Source organism: Homalodisca vitripennis, chromosome X (assembly GCF_021130785.1).
Source record: "Homalodisca vitripennis isolate AUS2020 chromosome X, UT_GWSS_2.1, whole genome shotgun sequence".
Lineage (NCBI taxonomy): Eukaryota > Metazoa > Arthropoda > Insecta > Hemiptera > Cicadellidae > Homalodisca > Homalodisca vitripennis.
In genome coordinates this window covers 81633931-81657017 of record NC_060215.1, presented here as the reverse complement: position 1 = coordinate 81657017, position 23087 = coordinate 81633931, and the positions used below count along the sequence as shown (strand labels likewise).

At 31.3% G+C, this 23087-nt stretch overlaps 1 protein-coding gene across 1 annotated transcript; it reads right to left on the bottom strand.

The window, feature by feature from the left end:
• Nucleotides 1-603: 603 nt before the first annotated feature.
• On the bottom strand, nt 604-22540 carry LOC124369256 (4-hydroxy-2-oxoglutarate aldolase, mitochondrial-like). Its single transcript, XM_046827151.1, has 7 exons — nt 22289-22540; nt 19725-19853; nt 18316-18413; nt 14839-14997; nt 10711-10813; nt 8670-8803; nt 604-887 (listed from the first exon to the last, which is right to left on the bottom strand). Exons 1-7 carry the CDS (start codon nt 22443-22445, stop codon nt 738-740), a joined length of 930 nt encoding a protein of 309 aa, XP_046683107.1. The 5' UTR covers nt 22446-22540; the 3' UTR covers nt 604-737.
• Between the last annotated feature and the right edge of the window lie 547 nt (nt 22541-23087).

Below are 23087 nucleotides of genomic sequence, written 5' to 3'. Positions count from 1 at the left end.
TTTTACACTTTATCGGAGATATAGCATCCCACACATTTTAGAAACACCTATTAGTTTTATTAACTGATTTTTCTTGTTTTTGAACAGTGCTCCTCATTAACAAGTACTAAGTACTTGGTAAAACCAATCAGGAAACCACACATGAATAAATAATAAAATAAACAATTAAGAGTTGAAAGATATCATTATAGTTTAAATGAATATAAAATACAAATGATTAAAAAGCAAATTGTAGTATAGCCTTTTACAAAGAATGTTCGTAATTAAAATATATTTGAGTGGTTAAGGGTATGATGTTGAAATGTAAAATAAACAATCCAGAAAAATATTGTGTTTTTAATTGGAAATATCTGCATCATTAACATATCAAATTAGTCAGTGAATTTTTAGGTAATCCTAGAGAGTATTGAGCCAAAATCAAAATAAATTTCAAACGTGAGTAGATTTTATGGTTTCTGAGATACAGTGCTTGGTTGTTTATGGAAAATAAATATGCATTGCAATTTAACTAGTGATTGCAATTAAAAGTCTCCAGATTAGATTGAAATTTCATTTAACTCAATAACCATCAAAGACTAGTGTTAATAAATAAACAGTTATTTGTACAGTTTAATAATGTTTATTTATAAAAAGATTATGAAAATCAATTGTTGCAAGAGCCTCAGTAAATATTCAATTACTTTTGATATTTAAAGCAAAGGAGTGTACTATGGGAAGGCAGTCTTGTCTTGTTGTCTTTACAAGAAATTGTCTTCCTTGAGAGTAGCTTCAATTCTCTGGATGTCAGTAGCAGATGTGGGCAACATCGGTTCTCTACAAGGACCTCCATACAAACCAAGAATGTCCATTGCTGCCTTCAGTCCTGGTACTCCCAACTCTGCTAACAGCTGAAAAATGATAAACTGTTTATTAAACAAGCAAGTTAAAAACTAGCTTGTTTATTAAACAAGCAAGTTATTAACTAGCTGAGGTGTGCAACACCCTGTCAACCATTTAATGGAAGCCTTATTGTTGAGCTTCAAGGTGATCAAGAGCAACTTCCTGTCACTAATTTATGAGTGGCACAAATAAACAAAGAACTGACTTTAATAATATTTCTTTGTCAATGAAACCTAGTTTCAAGTTCATTATTATATTTTTTATGTGTCTGCCTTCTAAAACAAATATACACCCAACTAAATATTTTTTAATTGAAAGTCGTTTATGAATCATTGTTGGAAAGGTTGAGGCCAATGGTGAAATTGGATCCATTAAACAAATTCATAATCCCAAGTAAACAATTAGGTTCACAATGCTCAGATCTGTCAGAAACTATAATATAAAAATTGTGTTTTACCCTTAGAAAGTTTTTCTTTTTTTTATAAATTAAATGCATTAAAAGGGGACTGTAAAACTATTATAGAAGTTAGGAGCTTGATTTTGCCAATGTTTGTGGTGTACTTTGCAACAATGACCAAAGTAAGGGCTATTTGATAAGCCAAAGCAAAGTCTGACAGATGAGAGTACTAGTGCATATTATGACTATTTCCTATGTCTGTGTTCTATTTGGTGGAACTGGGATAAGTTTTTACCAAATTATGGTGTTATCTAGCGGGTATGGCAGTTATCCGAGTCTAGCTTGAATAGGTGACTGCTGAGTGATTCTATCCTTTCAAGTAACCGGCTTGCTCGGCCATTGGTGGTGATTCTGAAGGCACCTTTAAGCTGTTAGTAGTACTTTACCTTTTTACTGAATAATTAATCTGTGTTTTTTTTATCCTTGTATATATAAATCATGCACAAAAATACAAGTTCCAAAACAATGGAGTTGATTTTTGTGTTATGTTCCAAGGATAGTTTGATACTGTTTCAGTGAATTTCAAAAAATGTTTCTCTTGATGGATCAAACGTTGAATTACTTTTACACCATGAATCTGGAGAATAATCCAAATAATGAGATCCCACAGGGAAGAGTGCAATGTAAAAGACAATAACTGGTCTATAACCAAGAGGGCTATACTCGTACATACTAATTTTAGGGATGTGTAAAGAATCGACTTTAACTATTTGGAAAAAGCAAAATGATCATTCCAGGTAAATAAAATCTGGAATTTTCTAAATCTACATTTTTGTAGGCAACTTCTAATTTATTTTTGTGATTAAAGTGGACTGACTCTAACTTAGGTATAGTTATATTTTAAGACTATCAAAATTCCATAGTTATTGTATGGAAAGTAAGTGAATTAAATTAAATTTGTTACCAAGAAAGTTAGCAAACACTAAAATATTCTGAAATCTGGGCTTAGACTTTTGGTTAGTTATTGGTAGTCTTTTGATATAGATGCGTAAAAAACGGTAGTTGTTTTCAGCAGCATTAACAGTACTTATCCCATGTTTAAAAAAAGTAATAAAGTGCAAAGAGTTATTAAAGTTTGACTGTGAAAGCATTAAGTTTTTACCTTCCTTGTTCTTAAATGAAATAGATCGACATGGGGAAGAATATTTCACAAAGAAGGCTGTAAATCTCTGAGATTTGTTGCATATCCCGATTTCAATTAGATATTGCAACATACAAGATAACGTTATTAGTTCTTATGCAACCAAATAAGTTACATTGGACTTTGTTGAATTATTAAGTAGTAAAGAGTTGGTACAATTTCAGACATGTTTAAAATTAATAAGAGCATTGCAAAAGTTATGATATCTTCACTTAGGTAAATTACTCACTTATAAAAAGTAATCACAGTAAATAAAGTAATTTGGAATACATCACAGGGTTGGCAATAATGTAATTTTAACATGACACATACAGTAACTCATGAGACCAAAGACTAATCTGCAATGTACCAATAATAAATAATAGAAATTAGCTAACTCAGACTTAAAATCTTAAAACTATAAAACAAAAGTTTAAAATTTAATGGTGATCCAAGCTAAATGCAAAAAAAAATTACGAAATTAAAGAACCAATATCACAGGCCTAATATTCATTCAGATAGTAAAACGCTTTTTCATTTAGACATTTGCTTACAAATATTTTAAACTTATTTATATCTTACAATCAATCCTCTTTCTGACAATTTATTTAAGTTTTTATTGCTGTTTATTGCTTAGCCTATTTCACACCTGGATTTCATTCAGATATTGCTCAGTACAAACCCCACTTTTCACTTAGATACTTTTCAGGATTTAGAGAGATTTCATTCACATATTGCTCGGAAAATATTCTTGTTTTCATGTTATACTCAGAGCCGGTTTTTTTCTTCCCTTAAAGGTAGAGTAGTAAGGACCCTCTGTAGAGAAATTTATAAATAAATATTTACTTTATTTATTTACACATGCTTAAATATTCGTTAAACAGCATCAATCATATATTTTTATTATATATATATATATATATTATATATATATATATATATATATATTTTAAAGTCATATGTGTTATGAAACAGTTACTCAGCCTCAATTTGTCTGTTGAAAAATGATAGATCGGAAGCCATTTATAAACTGCATTTTAATGTTATACTAAAATTAACTTCTTTTTAATTTTATGAGAGAAATTATGCCTATTTCTTCAAAGTAGTTGCTGAAGATGGAAAAACTATTACACAATATTATTGTATTATATAATATATTATATAATTATTTTCTTTTAATAATTTCAAAAATATGTGTTAAGTGAGAGCATTAATTTTTCAAGCTTGCTCCATTTGCTTGTTTTGAAAACAAAAAGCCTGACACATTGTATAAATTTCTTTAATAGTCTAATTTTACAAGCGATTTCAATATTACTTAATTGTATATGGTCATAAATAAATAAGTTGATAGTAAGCTGATTAGTGAACAATAACTGCATGGGCAACACATGTGTTTTAGTTATAGCTGTTTTAAACCAAACAAAAATACTTGGATACTTTTAAAATATACAAAAGTCACATCTAGAGTAAACAAGCTTCTGATTGGTACCAAATATGTATATAAAATAATAGTTTTAGACACCTGAAACTACAGTACTTTATTCTGATTGTAATAATTCATTATATGAAGTTTAACTGTTATAGTTTTGATCCTATGTTTCCACAATACTGTTAAAAAGGGATTTTTCTTGCTTTCACCGTAGAAAGTTTGTTGAGAATGTAATCAGTGTCCAGTTGGTTTAGTAAATCATTCTAAATTGTCATTGTTGGTAGTCCACTCAAACATTCTTGAGAAATGGTTACTCTAAGTTTTCATTAGTTTCAACTTAGAAAAATTTCTTTCATCACTGGCCACTGAGACAGAGAGTGCCAGCAGTATTCTTTGAGAAACATGAACATTAGGAAAGGGTCCATTGAATCATTTTTCATTGTGTATGATGAGGTGTCAATCGGACAACTTTTGGAGAAAGTACAGTTTTTTGCACCAAAACTGTGTGTATTTTGGTGCAAAAATATTTAGCTCATTGAACAATTCAACTCTTTTTGTGTCACATATTTTCTATCACACAGAACACTATGAAGATGTGTGAAGACATCTTCAGATCCTGTGTGTCCCATTTCTTTAGATTCTTAAAGTTGTAAAGAACTAAGAGTCTAAAGACTCTTGCTGTAGTTACTCATGAGTTCAAAACTTTCTTTAAGCAAGAAAAATTGCTGACTCAAGGAAAACAAAGAAATATTAAAACTACAAGTAAAATTTTCACTTTGAATTATACTAATTCTAGCCTGAATGGGTTCATCCTCACTATGATAGCAAACATGTCTTTAAGTTTTCTTTGGTCAAACTTCAGTTTCTTTTTTCAAATTCAGTAGAAACATTGATTATTTTTCCAAGTTCTGTAGCATCAATAATAATGCTATTGATATCTTCATTAGCTGTGAATGTAATGTTCAGCTTTGTTTCACCTTCTGCTTAGTGCAGCATCTGAAATCTGATGCTGTCACAGAATTGACTCGTGGAATGGAGTAGAACTCAACATTTGCACCAGTGCTTTACCTTCATCAGATTTCATATTTTTCCAAAAATATATGGATATTTTTCATGAGATCCACTGAATTTTGTAAATTACATAGGACTGTCTGCAAGGTCTGACTTACCAAGTTTATTTTACAAAGCATATCGTCCCACATTACCAGGCAAAGCACAAAGTATGGAATTTTCTTATTACTCCTACAGCAGATTTTCTGCCAAATGTATTCAATTTATGGTCTTGAGAGACTTCATACAAAGCATTGTATATTTCCTGAATGTGATAACTAAGAGGATCCAAGACTTCAGCTGTACTCATACTTAAAATTGGTGAGATATTTGGCTGTTTACAATGACGTGTGTCAAAATACTCCACCTGTTAGTTGAGAACTAGAGTAAAAGTAGATTTCGTGGATCGTATAAAAGTAATCAGCAGCGACTGGGTAAGAGAGAACAGCATTTTTCATGTATTCTCGTCTGATACCGATTTAAATATCTTTACTCTTCACTGATGCACTAATTCAGGAATGTGAAAATGGTGTTTAGTTTGTTTGGCACCAATCTAGTGTCACTGTCACATAGGACGCCAGATGAGTTCACTTGAGTAAAGAAAGAAGCATCTAAAGTTATCTAAATGGCATTCTAAATACAAAGTTATAAAAAATTATCAATTTTGCCTCAATTTGACATTTTTTACAATGTAACATTGGATTTCTCACAAGTAAATGTGGGTGTATGTAATATAATTTTCATTATCGAGATTATTTGTGTGTGTGTGTGTGTGTGTGTGTGTGTGTGTTTTGTGTCCTCAGTAAATCAATAATAATAAGGAACACTTAGGTGCAGGACTACTCTCTTAGCATAGAGACCTGCTTTTACTTGGCATCCTTCAAGGCCCTACACCTTAAACTGGGCTTGAGTATACCCTGAATTTAACTTCGATATTGCTAAAGGACTTTGATTTCCACAATACTATGCATTCCAAACTGTGAAGTATGTAATAAATAAATTATTTAAGACAGGTCATAATTTCATCCATTTTCCATCAATAGTGCAGGAAAAAATAATTATGTTATAATTTAATTAACAAATTCCTGGATAAAAACCGTGCTTTATACTTATTATGATGCCCATGTTATTTATTTAAAGTATTCTAATTTTAAATCAATGGATTTTTGTTTAGTTATTGATGTAAATATACAAATTTTCTTTTCTTTATAAGTTTAAGTGGTAGAGAGTCCTAGCTTCGCCTGATAGTCATTTTTTCATTTCGTGTCTGCAGGATCCTGCATGTCTGTGATAGTTAGATTTTACGCATGTTGAAGTCAAAGAGTGTTAATTTTGTGGCAGTTACTGCCAAAAAAACTTTACTATTGTTAGTGGCCAGAAAGTATTTACAAGGCAAGGATATGATTTGTAAGCGAAAGAATTATTTGACAAAGTTCGTGTCTATTGGGTGATTCTGGGCATTGTAAGTCATGATGATTAATTATTCATTCAAACCACTAACTAATGCTACTGAAAGAAATTTTTGCTGTACACAAAGAATTTAGTAATTGTGGAAAGGTGTTTGTGTCAGATAGAACAGAATGTTTAATTGTAGATGAAGAGAAATTAGCTGTTGACTAATGATGATAAAGGTGTATAAAAAAAGCACAATAAAACCACAGCAATAGCAATGAGAGGTCAATACAGCAACCAAGAAATAATGAAATTATTAAACAGCAATGATGTCATTGCCCATATATATATATATATATATATATATATATATATATATATATGTATATATATATATATATATATATATATATATATATATATATATATATATATATACAGTAAATAGGGTTTTTTAAATTTTGAGTGTTGCTTATTAAGTTGGTGTTTTATATAGATATTTAACCAGCCATTCTCCACTATTGTGTACTATAAAGCCAGTTCAGAACTTGATTCTTGCTGCAAACTTTCATTGGCATCTACAAAGCACTTGTATCTCAGCATTACCACCAATGCTACCAACAGTAACTGAAAGATTCACAGTACAACATTTCACTTTCCAGCCATGTTTTTCCCTGAAGACTTTAATTCAATCTGGACAGTAAGTCAGATTGTTTTAGCTCAGTCATTATCACGATCAGGTTTGTGTTTTCTTTAGTGATTCTTGCTTCACCAGATCACATTTTCTTAAACTTCTTGTGGTTTGAGGATATGACTTGTGGTTCTTTGTTATCCATTCATGAAAAGTCTACTCAGATAATGCTGATATCTGTAACAGTCGTGTCCAAAGCAACACAAGGCTACTAAATCTAAATCACCTAAGTATAAACTGATATACTATGGACTGAACTCTTACCACTTCTATATTTCAGACACTATGAACATTTAGAATGTAATTGTAAATCCTAATTTTACAGCATTTATATTCCATCTCTGTAAATCCAAGACATGTAAGACGTGCATAAAAATCACAAGAATTAAATAGAAGGGTTTTTTTACCATTGTAAATCTTACCCTCCGTTTTATTCAACATAGGAATTGGCTCACTTAACCATTGACAAAAATAAAATGAACAAAACAGAGAACAAACGGAAAATCTTTTGAATCAACAATGATAGGTAAAAATAAAATTAAAGTTAAACCTTCCCTATCATTGACCTTAATTAAATCATAAAAACTTCAATTGAAAATATCATTATCACTTCTCAGACCTGCAGATTCTACATTGCTTCTCAAAGGGAGGAACAAAAATCATGTGCAGCTAAAAACCGGACTGACGAACCACAAAAAGTTGATTATGTCTTACTTTGAGATGGAAATAATAATACAGAATCGTAAATTCGTTAGCTACAAAATCCATTTGGGCCAAATGCCATAAAGTAATGTATAATAGTTTAGATACTTAAGGTAATCACCAGTACCGTTAAGAATTTATGACTATTTGCAAAATAGGAAAACACAAAAATAAAATATGATTTTAACGTGGTAACTTGAAAAGACATAAAGACCCCAGTACAGGTGTTTCATCCAAAATTTAGTTTAATGAGAGCTGTTGAAACCACTAATTGGACAGAATCTCCAGAAGGGTTTACTTCTGGCTGGTTTATACCTTCCAGTTGAACCTACTACACTGGGCAACTTTATATTGGGGTACAAGATTGATAAGTCTAGTCTACTGCGGAGGATGACTGTTAGAATTGGTGGGGCTTCCTAAGTAGTGTTAAAAGAAGTTACTAGTCTGGAAATAAGGGAGTGTTGCCTCTACCCTCTTTGACTGGAGTTGGTGGTACAAATCTAGCTTCCTCTTCTTTCAATGTGACATGACTTGTGAGATATAGAGCCCCTTCCTCATGGTTCTCGAAAGTAGGTAGTCCCTATCACAAACCTTATACACATTAAAAATTCTGTCAATCCAGAAGCAAGTGTAAAGTTTTTCTTGAAATGAGTTCAATGAGAGGTTTCCCAGCTTCTTGTCCTATGAGAACAAAAACAAGACCTGGTAAAAAGTGAGGAGGTCACTATGTGTAGCCTCCCGACTCATGGAGGTTCTTTTATCACTGAGCATTTACATAACCCTAATTTTATGTTTAATTAAATAACCATTTAAATAGTTTTTTTCTGGAAAATGGGATTGAATATAAACTTATGTAATACAGGTACAACAAAATTCATATTAATTTAACTTAAGTTTTCCCCACATAAGTATTTAATGAAAGTAGTTATATAGTGAAAAATATGCTTACCAGAGTGTCTATCCTGGTGATCTGTAGGTGCACCTTGAGAGCTTCATTCCACTTGTGTTGACTGGCCAGTGTGTATAAGTCACAGACATGTTTGCCAAGAGCTCCTGCCAGCCCATTGATTCCACCAGAGCATCCTATCAAGGTTTGTCAAGTAAAATATGAACAAGCTATATCGCTACTATTGAATGGTATTTCCATAGCATACAGACCATAAAATATTGTTTATACAAATGAACACACACAAGAAACATAGTAGAACAGGGCAAGAACGTAGCCAGGAAAATACTTTGGGAGGGTCTAGACGAAATTGGGGGGCCTCCCCCAGAAACATTAAAATTTTTGAAACTTTCAAGTGAATTTTTTACAAAGTTTTTACATCTTTGAATAGGTTGTATTAACGATTGATATTCGTAATTGTGACATAACACATCCTTATACAATTTGTATATTTTATATCTTGGCCAAAATCAAGTTTTGTTTACAACGTACTTCAGAGTATCGAATTTCAAGTTGACATTGATTGGTTTGGTCTCAATCGCCCTGTTGGAACCTATAGCTCTGTAAAGACGTGTTACGAGTAACAGACCCATAATTATAAGAAGAAAACATTTAAGTTTAACACATAAAATTTGCTTTTTCAAAGTTTTATATGAGTTTTGAAAAAGCTGGTGTAAACTTTAAAACTACTCTTATATGTCATCAGAGTTGCTTAAAAGAAGCCCAGTAAATCTCATACCATAATCAAATCAGAAAGAGGCTTAAGAATCATGTATGGTAAATACATAACATAATACCGTAACAAATAAATTAAATGTTGATTTATCTAAACTTTGAAAAGGTTATGCCAAAGTCATTGTCAACCAATAACACAATATCATTATTATCAAAATTAGATTAATTATGTTGAAAATGTGTCCACAAGGGCCTAAAGACTGTGGCATAAAAGCAGGTTGTTTATAGTCTATATATAGTACTTGATTTGCTGTACTATATATAGTACTACGCTGTACTAATGTTATAAAACTAAAGGGGAAAAAGGGGAGTTGAAAAGAAAGAAAAGGAGGGAGAAAGCTATTGCTAATCAAACAGTATTAAACCTTTGTTTTGTAGTAAATTAACAGTGCTATAAGGATATGTAACCAAAACATATAGTAAAATAAATAGTAAAATACTAAATTTACAACAAATCTAGAACTATTTTGGAATCTGATTTTAGTTTTGAGTTTATTGAAACATTAGATACATTAAAAGACATTTTAGGTATGGGAACATATTTAATTTAATCTATACTTCATTATTAATATAAACACAAAATTAAAAATGCATAGGCCAAATTATAAACATGTAAAAAGTTATTTTCTAAAAATTTACAGTTATTAGAATACTTTATGATATATGATAATAGTTTTTTAATTGTTACATACTAAAAATTCAGTTTCGCTAATGTAGGGTGACTGTCATTTTCTGCTAATACATCTTCCCTCGTTTACATAATTAAAATTTCACTATTATCACATTCAAGTGTTTTACATCCTGTTTTTATTATGTGTGGTAAATGTTCTTTATTTATTAATAAGATAATTTATTTGCTTAAAATATATTAATGTGTATAAGAAAATGCCAGTGGCATAATCTGGAGGCTACAGCAGTAATCACATGATATTCAAGCTAAGCAACGCCCTGTATCGCTACTTGTACGGTTGATCGCTAAGCAATTCTGAATTTGCAAGCAGCCTGCCTGCCCAGCAACTGGTGATTGTATGGAGGTCATCTTTAAGCCGTTGGTCCCCAGGTTAAGTTTTAGAGAGGACTAACTTTGCCCAGTAAAATAAGAAATACTTCACTTTTACCTTTGCCTATTTCTGGTTCAGAATAGTCTGAATACTCTTATTACCCACAAAACAATATATTATATATTAACATGCATGAGAATACTCAATGCACAATGTGTTTATGGTGTTTATTAGTGTTAGAAATTGAAATGCATTTAGTCCTACATGTACAAATATATTTATAAAAACATACTATTCAAGGTACGTACCCGCTTGCAGAGCAGGAAGTAAGTAGCCTGCTGATCCTGCCAAAACATCAAATTCTAATCCAATGCCTTTAGTAGCCATGACTATGCCTGCAAGTTTTCGAACCTATTAGACAAAACGATGGAGGTAATACAACACTGAGACAATAACCAAAATCATTGTATTGGTACATAACAGTTGTTCATAATATGACCCACAGACATGTATACTGTCTACAGGCGAGGAAGATTATCTGTTATTTGTGTCTTCACCTGTATCAGTTGATACTTAACCATAGAACTTCAATGGTAAGTATGTAGAGTCTGAAATTTTTATCCACAGTTTTATTTACTGATTTGATATTATGTTTGGTCACATAATTGGTCACATTACTCATTGAAGACATAAATTGGCTGTTATGGTTTGTTATGAAAAGGAGGGAATCTTTATAGAAGATAATTTTGATCAAGTAAGGAAAAATTGAATTAAATTTAAACAATCTGTTTAAACGTCAAATGTGGTGCCTCAGCAGTAACTCATACGGGGCATGGTGGAAGAGCCATTGGCAGAGCAGTCTAAGACGGACTCTGGATCTGAGTTAGAGATAGCGCAGGCTCTAATCCTGTTTGTGATCGTTGCACTTGTTATCAGCACCCTCAACCTTGTACTGTACTGACTCTCCTTATTCTGTAAGTTCCTCTGCCGGTGTCCTTTGATGATGAGCAGAATAAGGCTGTACAAGAGATTGGCCTCCTTTTTTTTCTAAAAAAAACATGACTGAAATTGTATTCTATTCTAGAATCAATTTCTAATTTTGGTTACTCTAAAGCAAATTATCAAAATTATTTATTCTTTAATGAGGCAAATAATGGCTCCACAGATCCATGCCCATGTTTTGAGGTATAGATGATTATAGTCTTAACACTCCTTGTCATTCTGAAGCATATGGGACCAATGAGCAAAGATACAACACTCATGAAATAATACAGGGTACCTCACAGTTTTTGTGGATGAAACACAATTTCTTTAACTGCTTTATTACATGGGATCCTTGCATATTTAAAAATTGTAGCTCTAACATGTTTCAGAAAAATTATCATTAACCCTGTCTCTGGCAAAACACTCACAGTGGAGCGTTTGTAAACACATCTCCATTGGCAAAAAATTTATAAAAAGGTTCTGAACCTTGAGGTTTTTCAAATAAATATTCAATGTAGTTATTGAATCATGACATATGAATCGTGACTTGTTAAAATTTACAAATGAAATTCATGACCACAATACTCGTAATAAGAATAAGGCAGTAATTGAGTATCACAGACTAAGGAAATCTTTATCTATTCACATTGTATTGTCTGTTAAAGTGTACAATAAGGTTATTCACCTTATAAATGAACATTCAGTGAAGATAATTAAACACCAATTTTATAAGTGGTTACTCAATAATCCCTTTTATTCTTTAAATGAATTTTTTTAATGTCTGTGACCAATTTTTAAACTAAGAATTTATTTTTATACTGTGCAACTGTACTTAATTATTTATTAACGTTTTATAATAAGTGTTTGTCTAATTTTATTAATAAATAAATATATGTTTGGTTTATGTATATATAACTTATATTGTTTCTACTGTACTCTGATCTCTAGTTTTCATAGAGATTAAGTTTGTTAAGATTTTATTAAGCAATACATGTTTAACTGTTTTTTATTTATTGACTTATTTGTTGTAACTTTAAATATCCTTATATTATTTATTTAAGTAGGTTAGTGACGTGGCAATACTGCTCAATATAAATAAATTTGTCAATGCTTTTGAAAGCCTGAACGACAATAAAACATATTCTTATTCTTATTAAAATCGTGATATTATTAACGTTGTCATACTTAGCTGAAAGAATGCAAGTCACAAGTTTGAGGATATCAATCACTCTTACCAGAAAACAAGGTGTTAGCACTCAATGAAGTACTGAGGGCCTACATATTTAATTGTAGGTACACTTCGGATTTCCTTTCTTGAGTAAAGAACTGCAATCCTCTTTTTTTATATGATGGATTGTCAGCCGCATTTATCTTATAATCCTGATCTGGTACAGGATGTCATTACTCAAATAAAATTTGACTTTGAAAATATTTCCATCTGGTTGGCTAAAAATGGTCTTGAATTTAACATGCAATTGCACTGTCAACTGACAAATGCACTGTGTTACATCTAGCCAAATATATGGTACTTTACCTTGTCAACAGTTTCGGTACACACTTTTGTAGGTGTCTAAAAAAGCAAAAGTAAGAACTGTTGGAAAGGTAAAGAACCATAGTTGTCCATAACTACAGTTTCATGGCTATTATAAACACGGATACATAAATTTACATCTAGCACCACAAGATCATACAGGCCCTCAGTGAGAATGGTACAAAGCCACTCTACGCAGAGTGTTTGTTAATGTGTAAGAAGGTTAAGACTCTCAGGGTAGTCTTAGACAATGAGATTTCTTTTTCTGACCACATGTCTTACAATATCCAGTGAACCTTGTTAGGTTGAGAGGCCTTTATATTATTTATGTATGTTTGTTGACAAAAGCTGTTAAACTCCAACTAATGCAGTATTTTAGTCTTGACAGTATTACTACTGCTACCCAGCTCATAGGGAAAGTATCACAGCTCATGATGCAAAGAAAAACAAATTCAAAACACTATTTTAAGGTATGTGTTCTCTCTCAGGTATAGTGACCATCTGCCATATTATCATGAATATGATAACAAGATTCCCATTACTGATATTTGCGACATATTGAACATCTGCATGACTACAAAACCATCAAACTCAAGAACCCCCAGTACCTGAATGAGGAGCTTTGATATTACAATGGGGTCTTACAACGTGAGCATGTTACCACGACCAAAAACCTCACTTTCAGAGTGAGGCTTGAGATGAATCAGGAAAGTATACTCTGGTTTAGTCCAGTGTCATACCCTGGTCTCCTTAAAACTTGCTCAGTAAGTAGTCTTGAAGAACTACAGAGAGTTTAAAACGTTCAAACATTACTAATCAAACTTATTGTGAAATATAACTATTAAGATTGTAATTAAGCTACTTTGACTTGAGTTTGTTAAGAAAAGCAGTTTATAACTGAGGAACACTTTAACATAAAGGCACATTTACTTATTTACTATGTAAAAATGCAATCAGAAAGTTAAAATAAATGTTTTATATACACTCCTTTAATTTTCAAACCTGCATACCTAGATTCAGTAATTAACAATGCAATTTTGTAAAAATATACTGGTCTGTGTCATAGGTGTAAATTAGAAAATAGATTTTGTAATAATATTCCATTTTTCACTTTGTTCAACAGCATTGGACATCAGTTTAACTTCATTCTATTATAAATCTTAATGAATGTATGAATATTATAATTTATTAAAACAATTAAAAGATGTGTCCTTTTATTACTTCCACCTCTAAAACATGTAATTATAAGATTAATACAAGTAATAGCCATGTTGGAGATAATCAAAGAGGTAATTTTGAGAAATCTTGTATCTTTCATTTAAAAGGTTTTAATTTTTAATAAAAGTGTTAGTAATAATGAGAATAAATAACCATTGAACTATACCCAAGGGATTCCCCTTCAGGCCTCTACCTTCCAGTTGAACTGGGTACAGCAAACACTGAGTGTCACTTACATCTAGACAAGTCCAAGGATGCCCAGGATCGTGAAAATCCTATCACTCCGGAAATAAACACAAATGTCCTTTTAGAAAGAAGCAAGTGCAATTAAATGTTTCCTAAAATCCTTGTCTTAAGTGAATAAAACTAGGACATAAGTTAATAATTCTAGTGTAGTATTAAAAAATATGTAGACTGAAAAATTACAATGATTACTAGAAGAATTATTTCACACAAAGCTGGGATAAGTAAATCATGAACCTATCAACAACCATTGATTAAGAAGAGTATCAAGCGGTGCAAAAGATGAGCACAGGAAATAAAGAAGATATCCCCAGATAAGAAATAAAAAGACTTCTGAAATCTTGGTTCATACAGTTGAATTATTTTAAAGCAAAATCATGTAGGGGAGGAGTTATATTGGGCCAGTAATCTTCTAAGAGCATGAGAAATATTTTATCAAAACTTGTTTATTTATACTTACATCACCATCTTTCACTCCTCTTATGTTTGGATGATGGGCAAGTTTGGCTAATACAGGGATAGAAATGTCTATTCCAGTAACAAATGGCATATTGTAGATAACTACAGGAATTGGAGACTCATCAGCTACTCTGGTATAGTGGTTCATTATTGCTTCATCCTATAACAAATACATTTACCTTTTTTGTGAATAGCATAACATTTTAACAAGTACCAAATAATCGGTTTTAAATCAACAATTTTATTGAGTTATAATATATATATAATATAAACTTGTAATAATAAATAAATAAATAGATAAACATATACACAGGGCAAGTCAGAAATATGGTAAAATATTTTAAGACGTGATTGTAGAAGCTAAAAATAAGAAAAAAATGTCATATAAAGGTAGGTCCGGAAACACTCCATTAGTGAGTAATGGCTGGCGAAAGATTTTGCTTTGTTTTCAGTTCACCTGGTGAAATTAAGTGATTCTGAAATGGTTTGTTCTTACTTTTTAACTCAAATAAGGTGGGTTTATAAGGAAAATCACCTAGAAAATCAAATAAAACCACTCTAGAGGTTGTAGTGTGAACAGTTTTTGAGAAAAAGTATGAAATTTGCCAAAAATCTAAAAACAAAATTACCGTCTTAAATGTTTGATGTCCAATAACATTGTTAAATGACCAATAAACAAATTGTTTTCCCTAATACAGATTGTAGAGAATTTCATTCTGAAAACAATCATAATAAGAAAAGTGAACTAAATGTGTAAAAAAGTTATGAAGTTAACTTCTAACGCATTACACTGCACAGCAAACTTTTGTTGTTTCATAACAAGGAATGAGTATCTGATTGGTAACAGCTAGTGAAAAACAAACATATTTTTAGTTCAAAATTTTATTTTTAAATACAATAAACATATCTACAATCGCTTTAAGTCTCACCGGAAGATTGATTCATATATATATATGAATTTCAATGTTCATTGTTATTGTTTGGTACAAAATTAACTAAAGTCAATGGTACAATAAATAAAAATGGCATAACTCTTAAGCTGCAGAATGTTGATTAAATTTATAGTCTTACTAGCTGATCCAACATTGTTCTTCCATATGATAGAAAGAGGAATGGAGCGCTGTAGACAATGACTACCAATAAAAAGTCACTCCAACTATTTATTTTCTCAATTCAATTTACTGTATTTCATTAACACGACTGACATATCCATTTTTATTGTAAAGTAGTTAAATTAAATTAAGAAAGTCAATAAAAATTTCAAAGAGCAATTGACTATACAATGTTTTTGTAAGTCTGCCTTTAGCCAACACAAATAAGTTTGATGGTTTGCCCACGCAAGAACATGCCATGTATAATTGCAGCGAAAAAAATGGTATGCCCAAATCTAAGCTACAAAGAGACAATGTTTGGCCTTGCAACTTATTTATTGTCATTGCAAATGCCAATATAATAAGAAATTGAATGGGTTTGAATTCAATTACAACATTAGTGAGAATCATGTGAATAAGTGGTTGTAAAACATTCTCACCTCTGAATTTGCCATTCAAAAATGGAGACTTCGATAATGTTTTTCGTAGTATTTTCATGGACAGCAACTTTTTTATTGCCTATAACTCTTGTCCATCCACTTTGCATATGTATTGAAATGATAATGGGCTAGTAACATTAACCAACAACAGTCACAGATAGAAGCACTTCAGTCTGCCTTGGATTGACTGCATATACTCAGTCCAAAATGTTTGATTTAAATAGCCGGGGCACGCATCAATTGGTGTGCCTTGCTTGTAGAGCATACATTTTGTTTGTTAGATTCCATGTGAAACAGTGTGGTACTTCGGAATAGAGTAGTTTAAGTGTAAAAATATTCTCATAATTACAAAATTGTAAAAATTCGTTGAGTGTAATTTTTAAGATTTATGGAACACTTAATTTCTTAAAAATCAGTCGAGCCATTTCGGAGGAATTGCAACTCACCATTATAAAATATACTGTACAATTTATTTTCAAAAAAGTCTTCTTTTCTTATTTAAAAAAGTCATACAAATCGGTCAAGCCGTTTTGGAGGAGTGAGACCACAAACACAGTGACATGATACTTTTATGTTTTAGATACTACACCAAATGCGCTATCACCTCTACACAAAACCTATATTATATTTGAGTAAATTTCATAAAATAACTGTTATTGTAGTATGATAACATTAATACCAGGAGGTTCACTTCTGGCTGGTTTATAACTTCCAGTTAAACCTACAATGGGTACAGAAAAAATTCAGATGTGTCACTTAAATCTGGGTAACCCGATGAATGTCCAGAAGCGGTACATCACTAACTGTAAATGTCGAAATATTGGAGTGCAAGGGTAGATCAATAAGTCTAGTCTACTAGGGTGGATTACTGTTGAAATTTGTGGGGTGTCCTAAGTATTAAAGGCAGTTGCCAGCCTAGAAATAAGGGTGTGCCAACCCTGCCTGTCTTGACTAGAGGGGCTGGTACAGAGCTGGCTTTTCCAAGGAGATATAACAGAAGGCAGCCTCTATCGTGTACCTTAACCATCCAGAATATCATGTGACTCCTGAAGCAGCCCAAAGGCCCTTGTAGGACTAATTAGAACTTCTCAGCTTCTTATCATAAGAGAACAAAAATTATAACACAAAAACTTTTGAACAGCTTCAATAGAAAGTAAAAACTAGTGACTGGTTGCAAGTAGTCATTTGACATTATATAACTTATAAATATATTCATTATTTCTTTGAATATTTACAAAAACATTCATACTGCTGTGGAGGATAAGAAATATATGTTTGAATTAGATTGTCTTATGAAAGAATTCCCTAAACAGTGATGACATAAGTTTATTCTTAAACAAAATTGTCAGAATGAAAGGATGAAACTCCTTTATTTACACATTCTCTCAAAGGAGTGTGGAGTGGAAGCTATCAGCGTTTTATCACAACTTTATATTTATCAGATCTACATTACACAATATTGATGAGTGAAGTATTGTTAAGTTAAACCACGGAACATCGTAATTAACCTAATATATGATACAACTTTATTTTACTGTAATATTTAGAAACAAAAAGATATAGGTGAAAACAAGATGTTTTACATACTATAGTAGTTCTAGATTATTACTAGTTGTTTACCAGATCCAGGGTTAAATGAAATTAATTGCATATACCTATTATTAAAAAAAAAGACTGTGTTATTTTTTTTATCATATATACAAATTTCAACTGCAAGCGGGAAATTAATAAATGAATTTGTTTCCTCTCCTGTAATATAAACAAGTTACAGCAAATTTGTTTACTTAGAGAAATAAATCTGATCTCTTTTACAAATAAGCATGATCAAATACAAAAACCTTTGTAGACATTTTGGACAAATACATTCATTACAAACATCAAGATCCAAATGGAATATTACACTACCTATTTTAAACCTTAAATCCCATTATCAATATAAATACTTACAGTCATCCTCTTCTTGAAGTAAAATGGAGCCATAACCAGAACTCCATCTGCGCCTACCTTGGCCATTTCCTTGCACAGCTCACAAGCTATCTTCGTTGCTGTACAGAGAGAGTGTTACCTAGATTAATCAGGATCATGTGAGGTAGAAGTATACTATTAAAAAAATGGCGGCAAGCTGTTGGCCATCATGGTTTCTGTGCTAGCTCGGATATATTTAGCAATTTGTTTTTCCTCTCAGGTCGAATAACTAGCACACCTTGCCACCATTGACATTCATCATCTTGGATGTTTATCAGCTGACCATTCAAAGCTTTTATTATTATATTCAATATGGTTGCTGAGGAAACGCAGGAAAGAAACCGCAATGATATGCATTGCATGCCATGAACCTGAGAGGATATTCAAGTTAACACAACTACAGAGCTGACACAAAATAATGGAGGCAGAGATGGAAAAATATGGACTCTTGTAAACACGTTAATATTTCAAAAACAAAATATATTTTATTAGTTTTGCATTCTGTTCAAGTATAATAATAACAAGTGCATTTATATTTTATATACCAAGACTAAATTGAATTATCTTTGTGATATAAGACCTGTTATATGAATGGAACTTTCATATTTGTATTTGCGAATTATAGGGTTTTTATTACTTCATAAAACATTCAAACGTGTTTGTTGTGAGTCAAATATGGAATTTTGGGGAAATATTGAACTTAATTTTCCACAACATCTATAAACAAGAAGGTAAAAACTATATTCATATTTTTAAGTTGTAATATCATTTAGATACTTCACTACTAATTTTCCTAGAAAAATTCAAACTAATTTTAACTGTCTGTGACTACAAATAACAAGACTTGTCAGTACTGGAACAGGCAGTGATCAATTTCCTGGCAACAAAACAGTTAAGTATGGCTGTTATTTTCTAAAATAAATCCCTTCATTTATAACATTAATAATATTGCTAGGAATTATTTTAGATAAATATTTCTAACAATTTCTTTCATTATTTTTGTAACACTCCTATATTTTTCTACAAATGTGATGATTCATGGTTTATTGAGAACTAATAACTTAGAAGTTTGGATCTGTTCTGGGATACCCATATTGCCATATAAACTATTTCCATGTGAAACGTTTGATTAATAAGTTTAAAACACTTCAACTTGGCAATTTTAGGGATCCAAGACTACAAAATTTAGATAAAATACTTACTCAGATTTATATTACAAAGTTGTTATTACAATAACTAACATACATCAAGGGTAAGTAATAAAGTAAGTATTGTATTAAAAATATGAGAGATACTGACAATATAATCCTGTTAAAACTTAATAAAATCACACTTTCAAGCAATAAAATACTTGGAAGTTCATGTTTATCTTGTAGGCAGTAAGTACTTACATTCATGAGTAGCTCCTCCAATTACAGACTTGGACTTGTCAACTGTTCGGCGCACTTGGCGCACCAACTCTATTCGCTCCTCTGGCACCAGATAGGGGGCCTCTCCATTGGATCCAGCCACCACATAACCTGTATACATCATTCTTATTAAAAATAGCTTTAACATTTTATCCAAGAAACTATCCATCCTTCTGACATTTTTACAAAACATTCATACAAATATATTTTACATGTTTTGAACACCCTCACTGTTACTTATGCAGCGTTTCAATTCATACACTACGTAGAAAAATCCTCATTCTTCCTCTTGAGCATTTCGAAAAGTTCCTGAATTTACTATCTTATTTAAATAATCTTGTTAAAAACACGTTATGTATTAAACCTCCTATTACTTTTAGTATAATACAATGTTTTTATATTATATAATTGAAATGTATGACATTAAAATTTAAAGCTTAAAGAATAAAAACTGAGTGTTAAAAATAATTGTTCTAACACATGAGATGCATAGAAATTGAAATTTCTACTGCATCAGCTGTAGCTATTTGAAAAACCTAAATTAATATATTAGATCTAAAATGTGCCATGAATTTACAAACATTTATTTAACTAACAATTACAAAAGGTACCTCATTCCGCTTTACTGTTTATTAAAATGTATATTTTTAAGTTATGTTTATTGGTTAATATCAACAGAATAGAAAAATGTCAACAAAATACAAAACAAAACATTTAATGAAATTGTTATGTTGTAATTATTAAATTTCCAAACTGGTAAAATATATTTTTGTTCAATAACATTTTTTTATACACATCTTCACCATAAAAGTTTTAACCTCAACACTTTCACTTTATCATGCAGTACTAAATTTGGAACTACGATTTAATTTATAAACAAAAAAAAGGAAGAAGGTAAAAGATAGGAAAAGTGAATAATTTGTACTATGTATCCAATAATAAAATTATACTTTCACTATGTACCCACTAACTATGCATAAAATTATAGTAAAATTACCTGAAAACTTTACCTTAAATGTTTAAAAAAAGTATGTTTATTCAATCATCAATATTGACAGTATTTTGGGATATTATAGCCGTTTTGGAAAATAAGAAATTGTTACTAACACTATATTTACTTTTATTTAGCGATGTCTTTTAAATAGTAGGCTATCCCATATCTGTTGTGTTATGTATACAAAGTACTACCAGTACTACCATTATACCAACACTATCACCAGTAAAATAATTTTCACAAACTCAAATCTTTTTACAATTTTGCATTTTTTTTCCATAATACCTTAAACTTTTGGTTGACTAAAACAATGCACACATACACACACATATGCACACACACACACACACACACACACACACACTGACCAAGTTTAAATTTCAAATGTATGCAAGTGTACGTTATCTATGGTTTAGTCACTTAACAAGTAGTCAAAGTATATAATAAAGTAGGAGAAAATTATAAATAATTATATGAAGCTTAGCTAAATTTCTCCTGCAATGTAATGTTCAACAAAACAAACAGTTAAAATCAAGCAAAATATATATTCTTAATAATTTATTTAGTTTTGCACAAAACATCAACTCAATGGTAAAGGTTTACTTGCCATAACTGTTTAGTCATTGTATAAATATAATAAAAAGCTAACATGAAGAATGTATAATTCCACAAACATCACATATGGTTACAAGAAAAGCATTTCAGATTATATAAGATAGCGTTGACCCTGAATCCATGGCTGGTCTGATAAGATTTCCAGCTAGGAACTTGAACAACTATTGCCAGGAATCTTTATTTTTGCTAAAAAGTTGTAAAGTACATCAAATTACTGTAATAATATTCCAAAGTAACCATGGGCTATTGCAATTTTTAACATTTAAGTTTTAATTGAAGGTCATTACTAATGACTGGTATTAAATGAACAGACAAGTAACAGAAATACACCTTTGAGCTCTGTTGGAGTTGTTATTTGATGTCAATTATTTCTTTAATGAAACTACTATATGTTAGAGTTTATGTAACAACTTAGCTGGACATATTAATAATTTATTTAAGTTAATTTAATAACTATTATTTCAGTTTAAGTTAGTTAAAATTAAAATGCAACCACTTTGGTATTGTGGTAATGAAATCATAAATAAGAATTATAGGATAGTTAAAAGTTAGGATTCACTAAAGAAACCCAATAGATGAATTAGTTCCACAACTATTATTGCATATAATCTCTGATGACGAAACATTACCACATTTATTACATAATCTGACCTGGAAACTTCATTAAATCCCAATCAACAGATCACAAATTAATATATTAAATATTTTACACAATAAAATGTTATAAAATGTATTATTGTTTACTATTTTTTAATGATGGGAATGTACCAATATTTTAATGGAATTACTGGACAAAAATTAATGTATTAAAATATGTTTGGGTAAACCTGAATATGACAGTATAAAATATACCGGTAAGTATATTTGGTATCACAACTGGTTACACAGACTTAAAATATAAATAAGTATTGTAGTGGAAGAAAACACTAATGCTTACCTGCAAAAGGAATCTTCTCATACTTGTTGAGATTGAAGTTGAGTTTCTCATAATTGATCTCCTGTCGAGGCAGATTAAAGGGAGTTGTGAGGGGCACGAACACGCCGTCTAAACTGAGGGTCCGCCGAGCAGAAGACACAAAACGTCTAGCTGCCATCACTGACTGAGACGTTTTACAACTGCCTCGTGTACGTGCGCTGGGCCGCTGACTGTATTACCACTAGTTGGCGAGTGTATCTGGCTGGGTCCGTAATCTGCATCAGCAAGCAGTTCCGAATCCCCTCCCGTGCTCCCTCCCCGCGCGCTGTGGACTAGGAGGGGAGAGGAAACCGTCTGATACTCGACAACAGACAACAGTGGGATTGTGGACAGTAACATCGGTAAGCTGGATAATCTGATGTTCTCTCTCCTCACCATAGAAGAAAAGGGAACTTGCGTCTCAGTGCCGGACTTACGGGCGATATGAGTTGGGAGGACAAGGCGTCCGGTGACATCGAATATTACAAATATTCATAAATGAGATATGTATAATTTTAGGTGATATCAAACCATACTGAATAATCCTATATTTCTTGCGAAGATAAGTTACTTATCCATTATTATTTTCTGGAATATGATCAAAGTCATTCCATCGCTAAGTCCCAGAACTACAGCAAGAAGAGACTTTCACTTTAAGCTCGATTTTCTTAACAATAAATGTTCGTCGTAGTAAAAACAAAAAACAAAATTTTTTTGTCACTTTTGATTGGTAATCAAACTTAGTTTAATAACAATAACTACGTACCTTCTTCGAACAGTT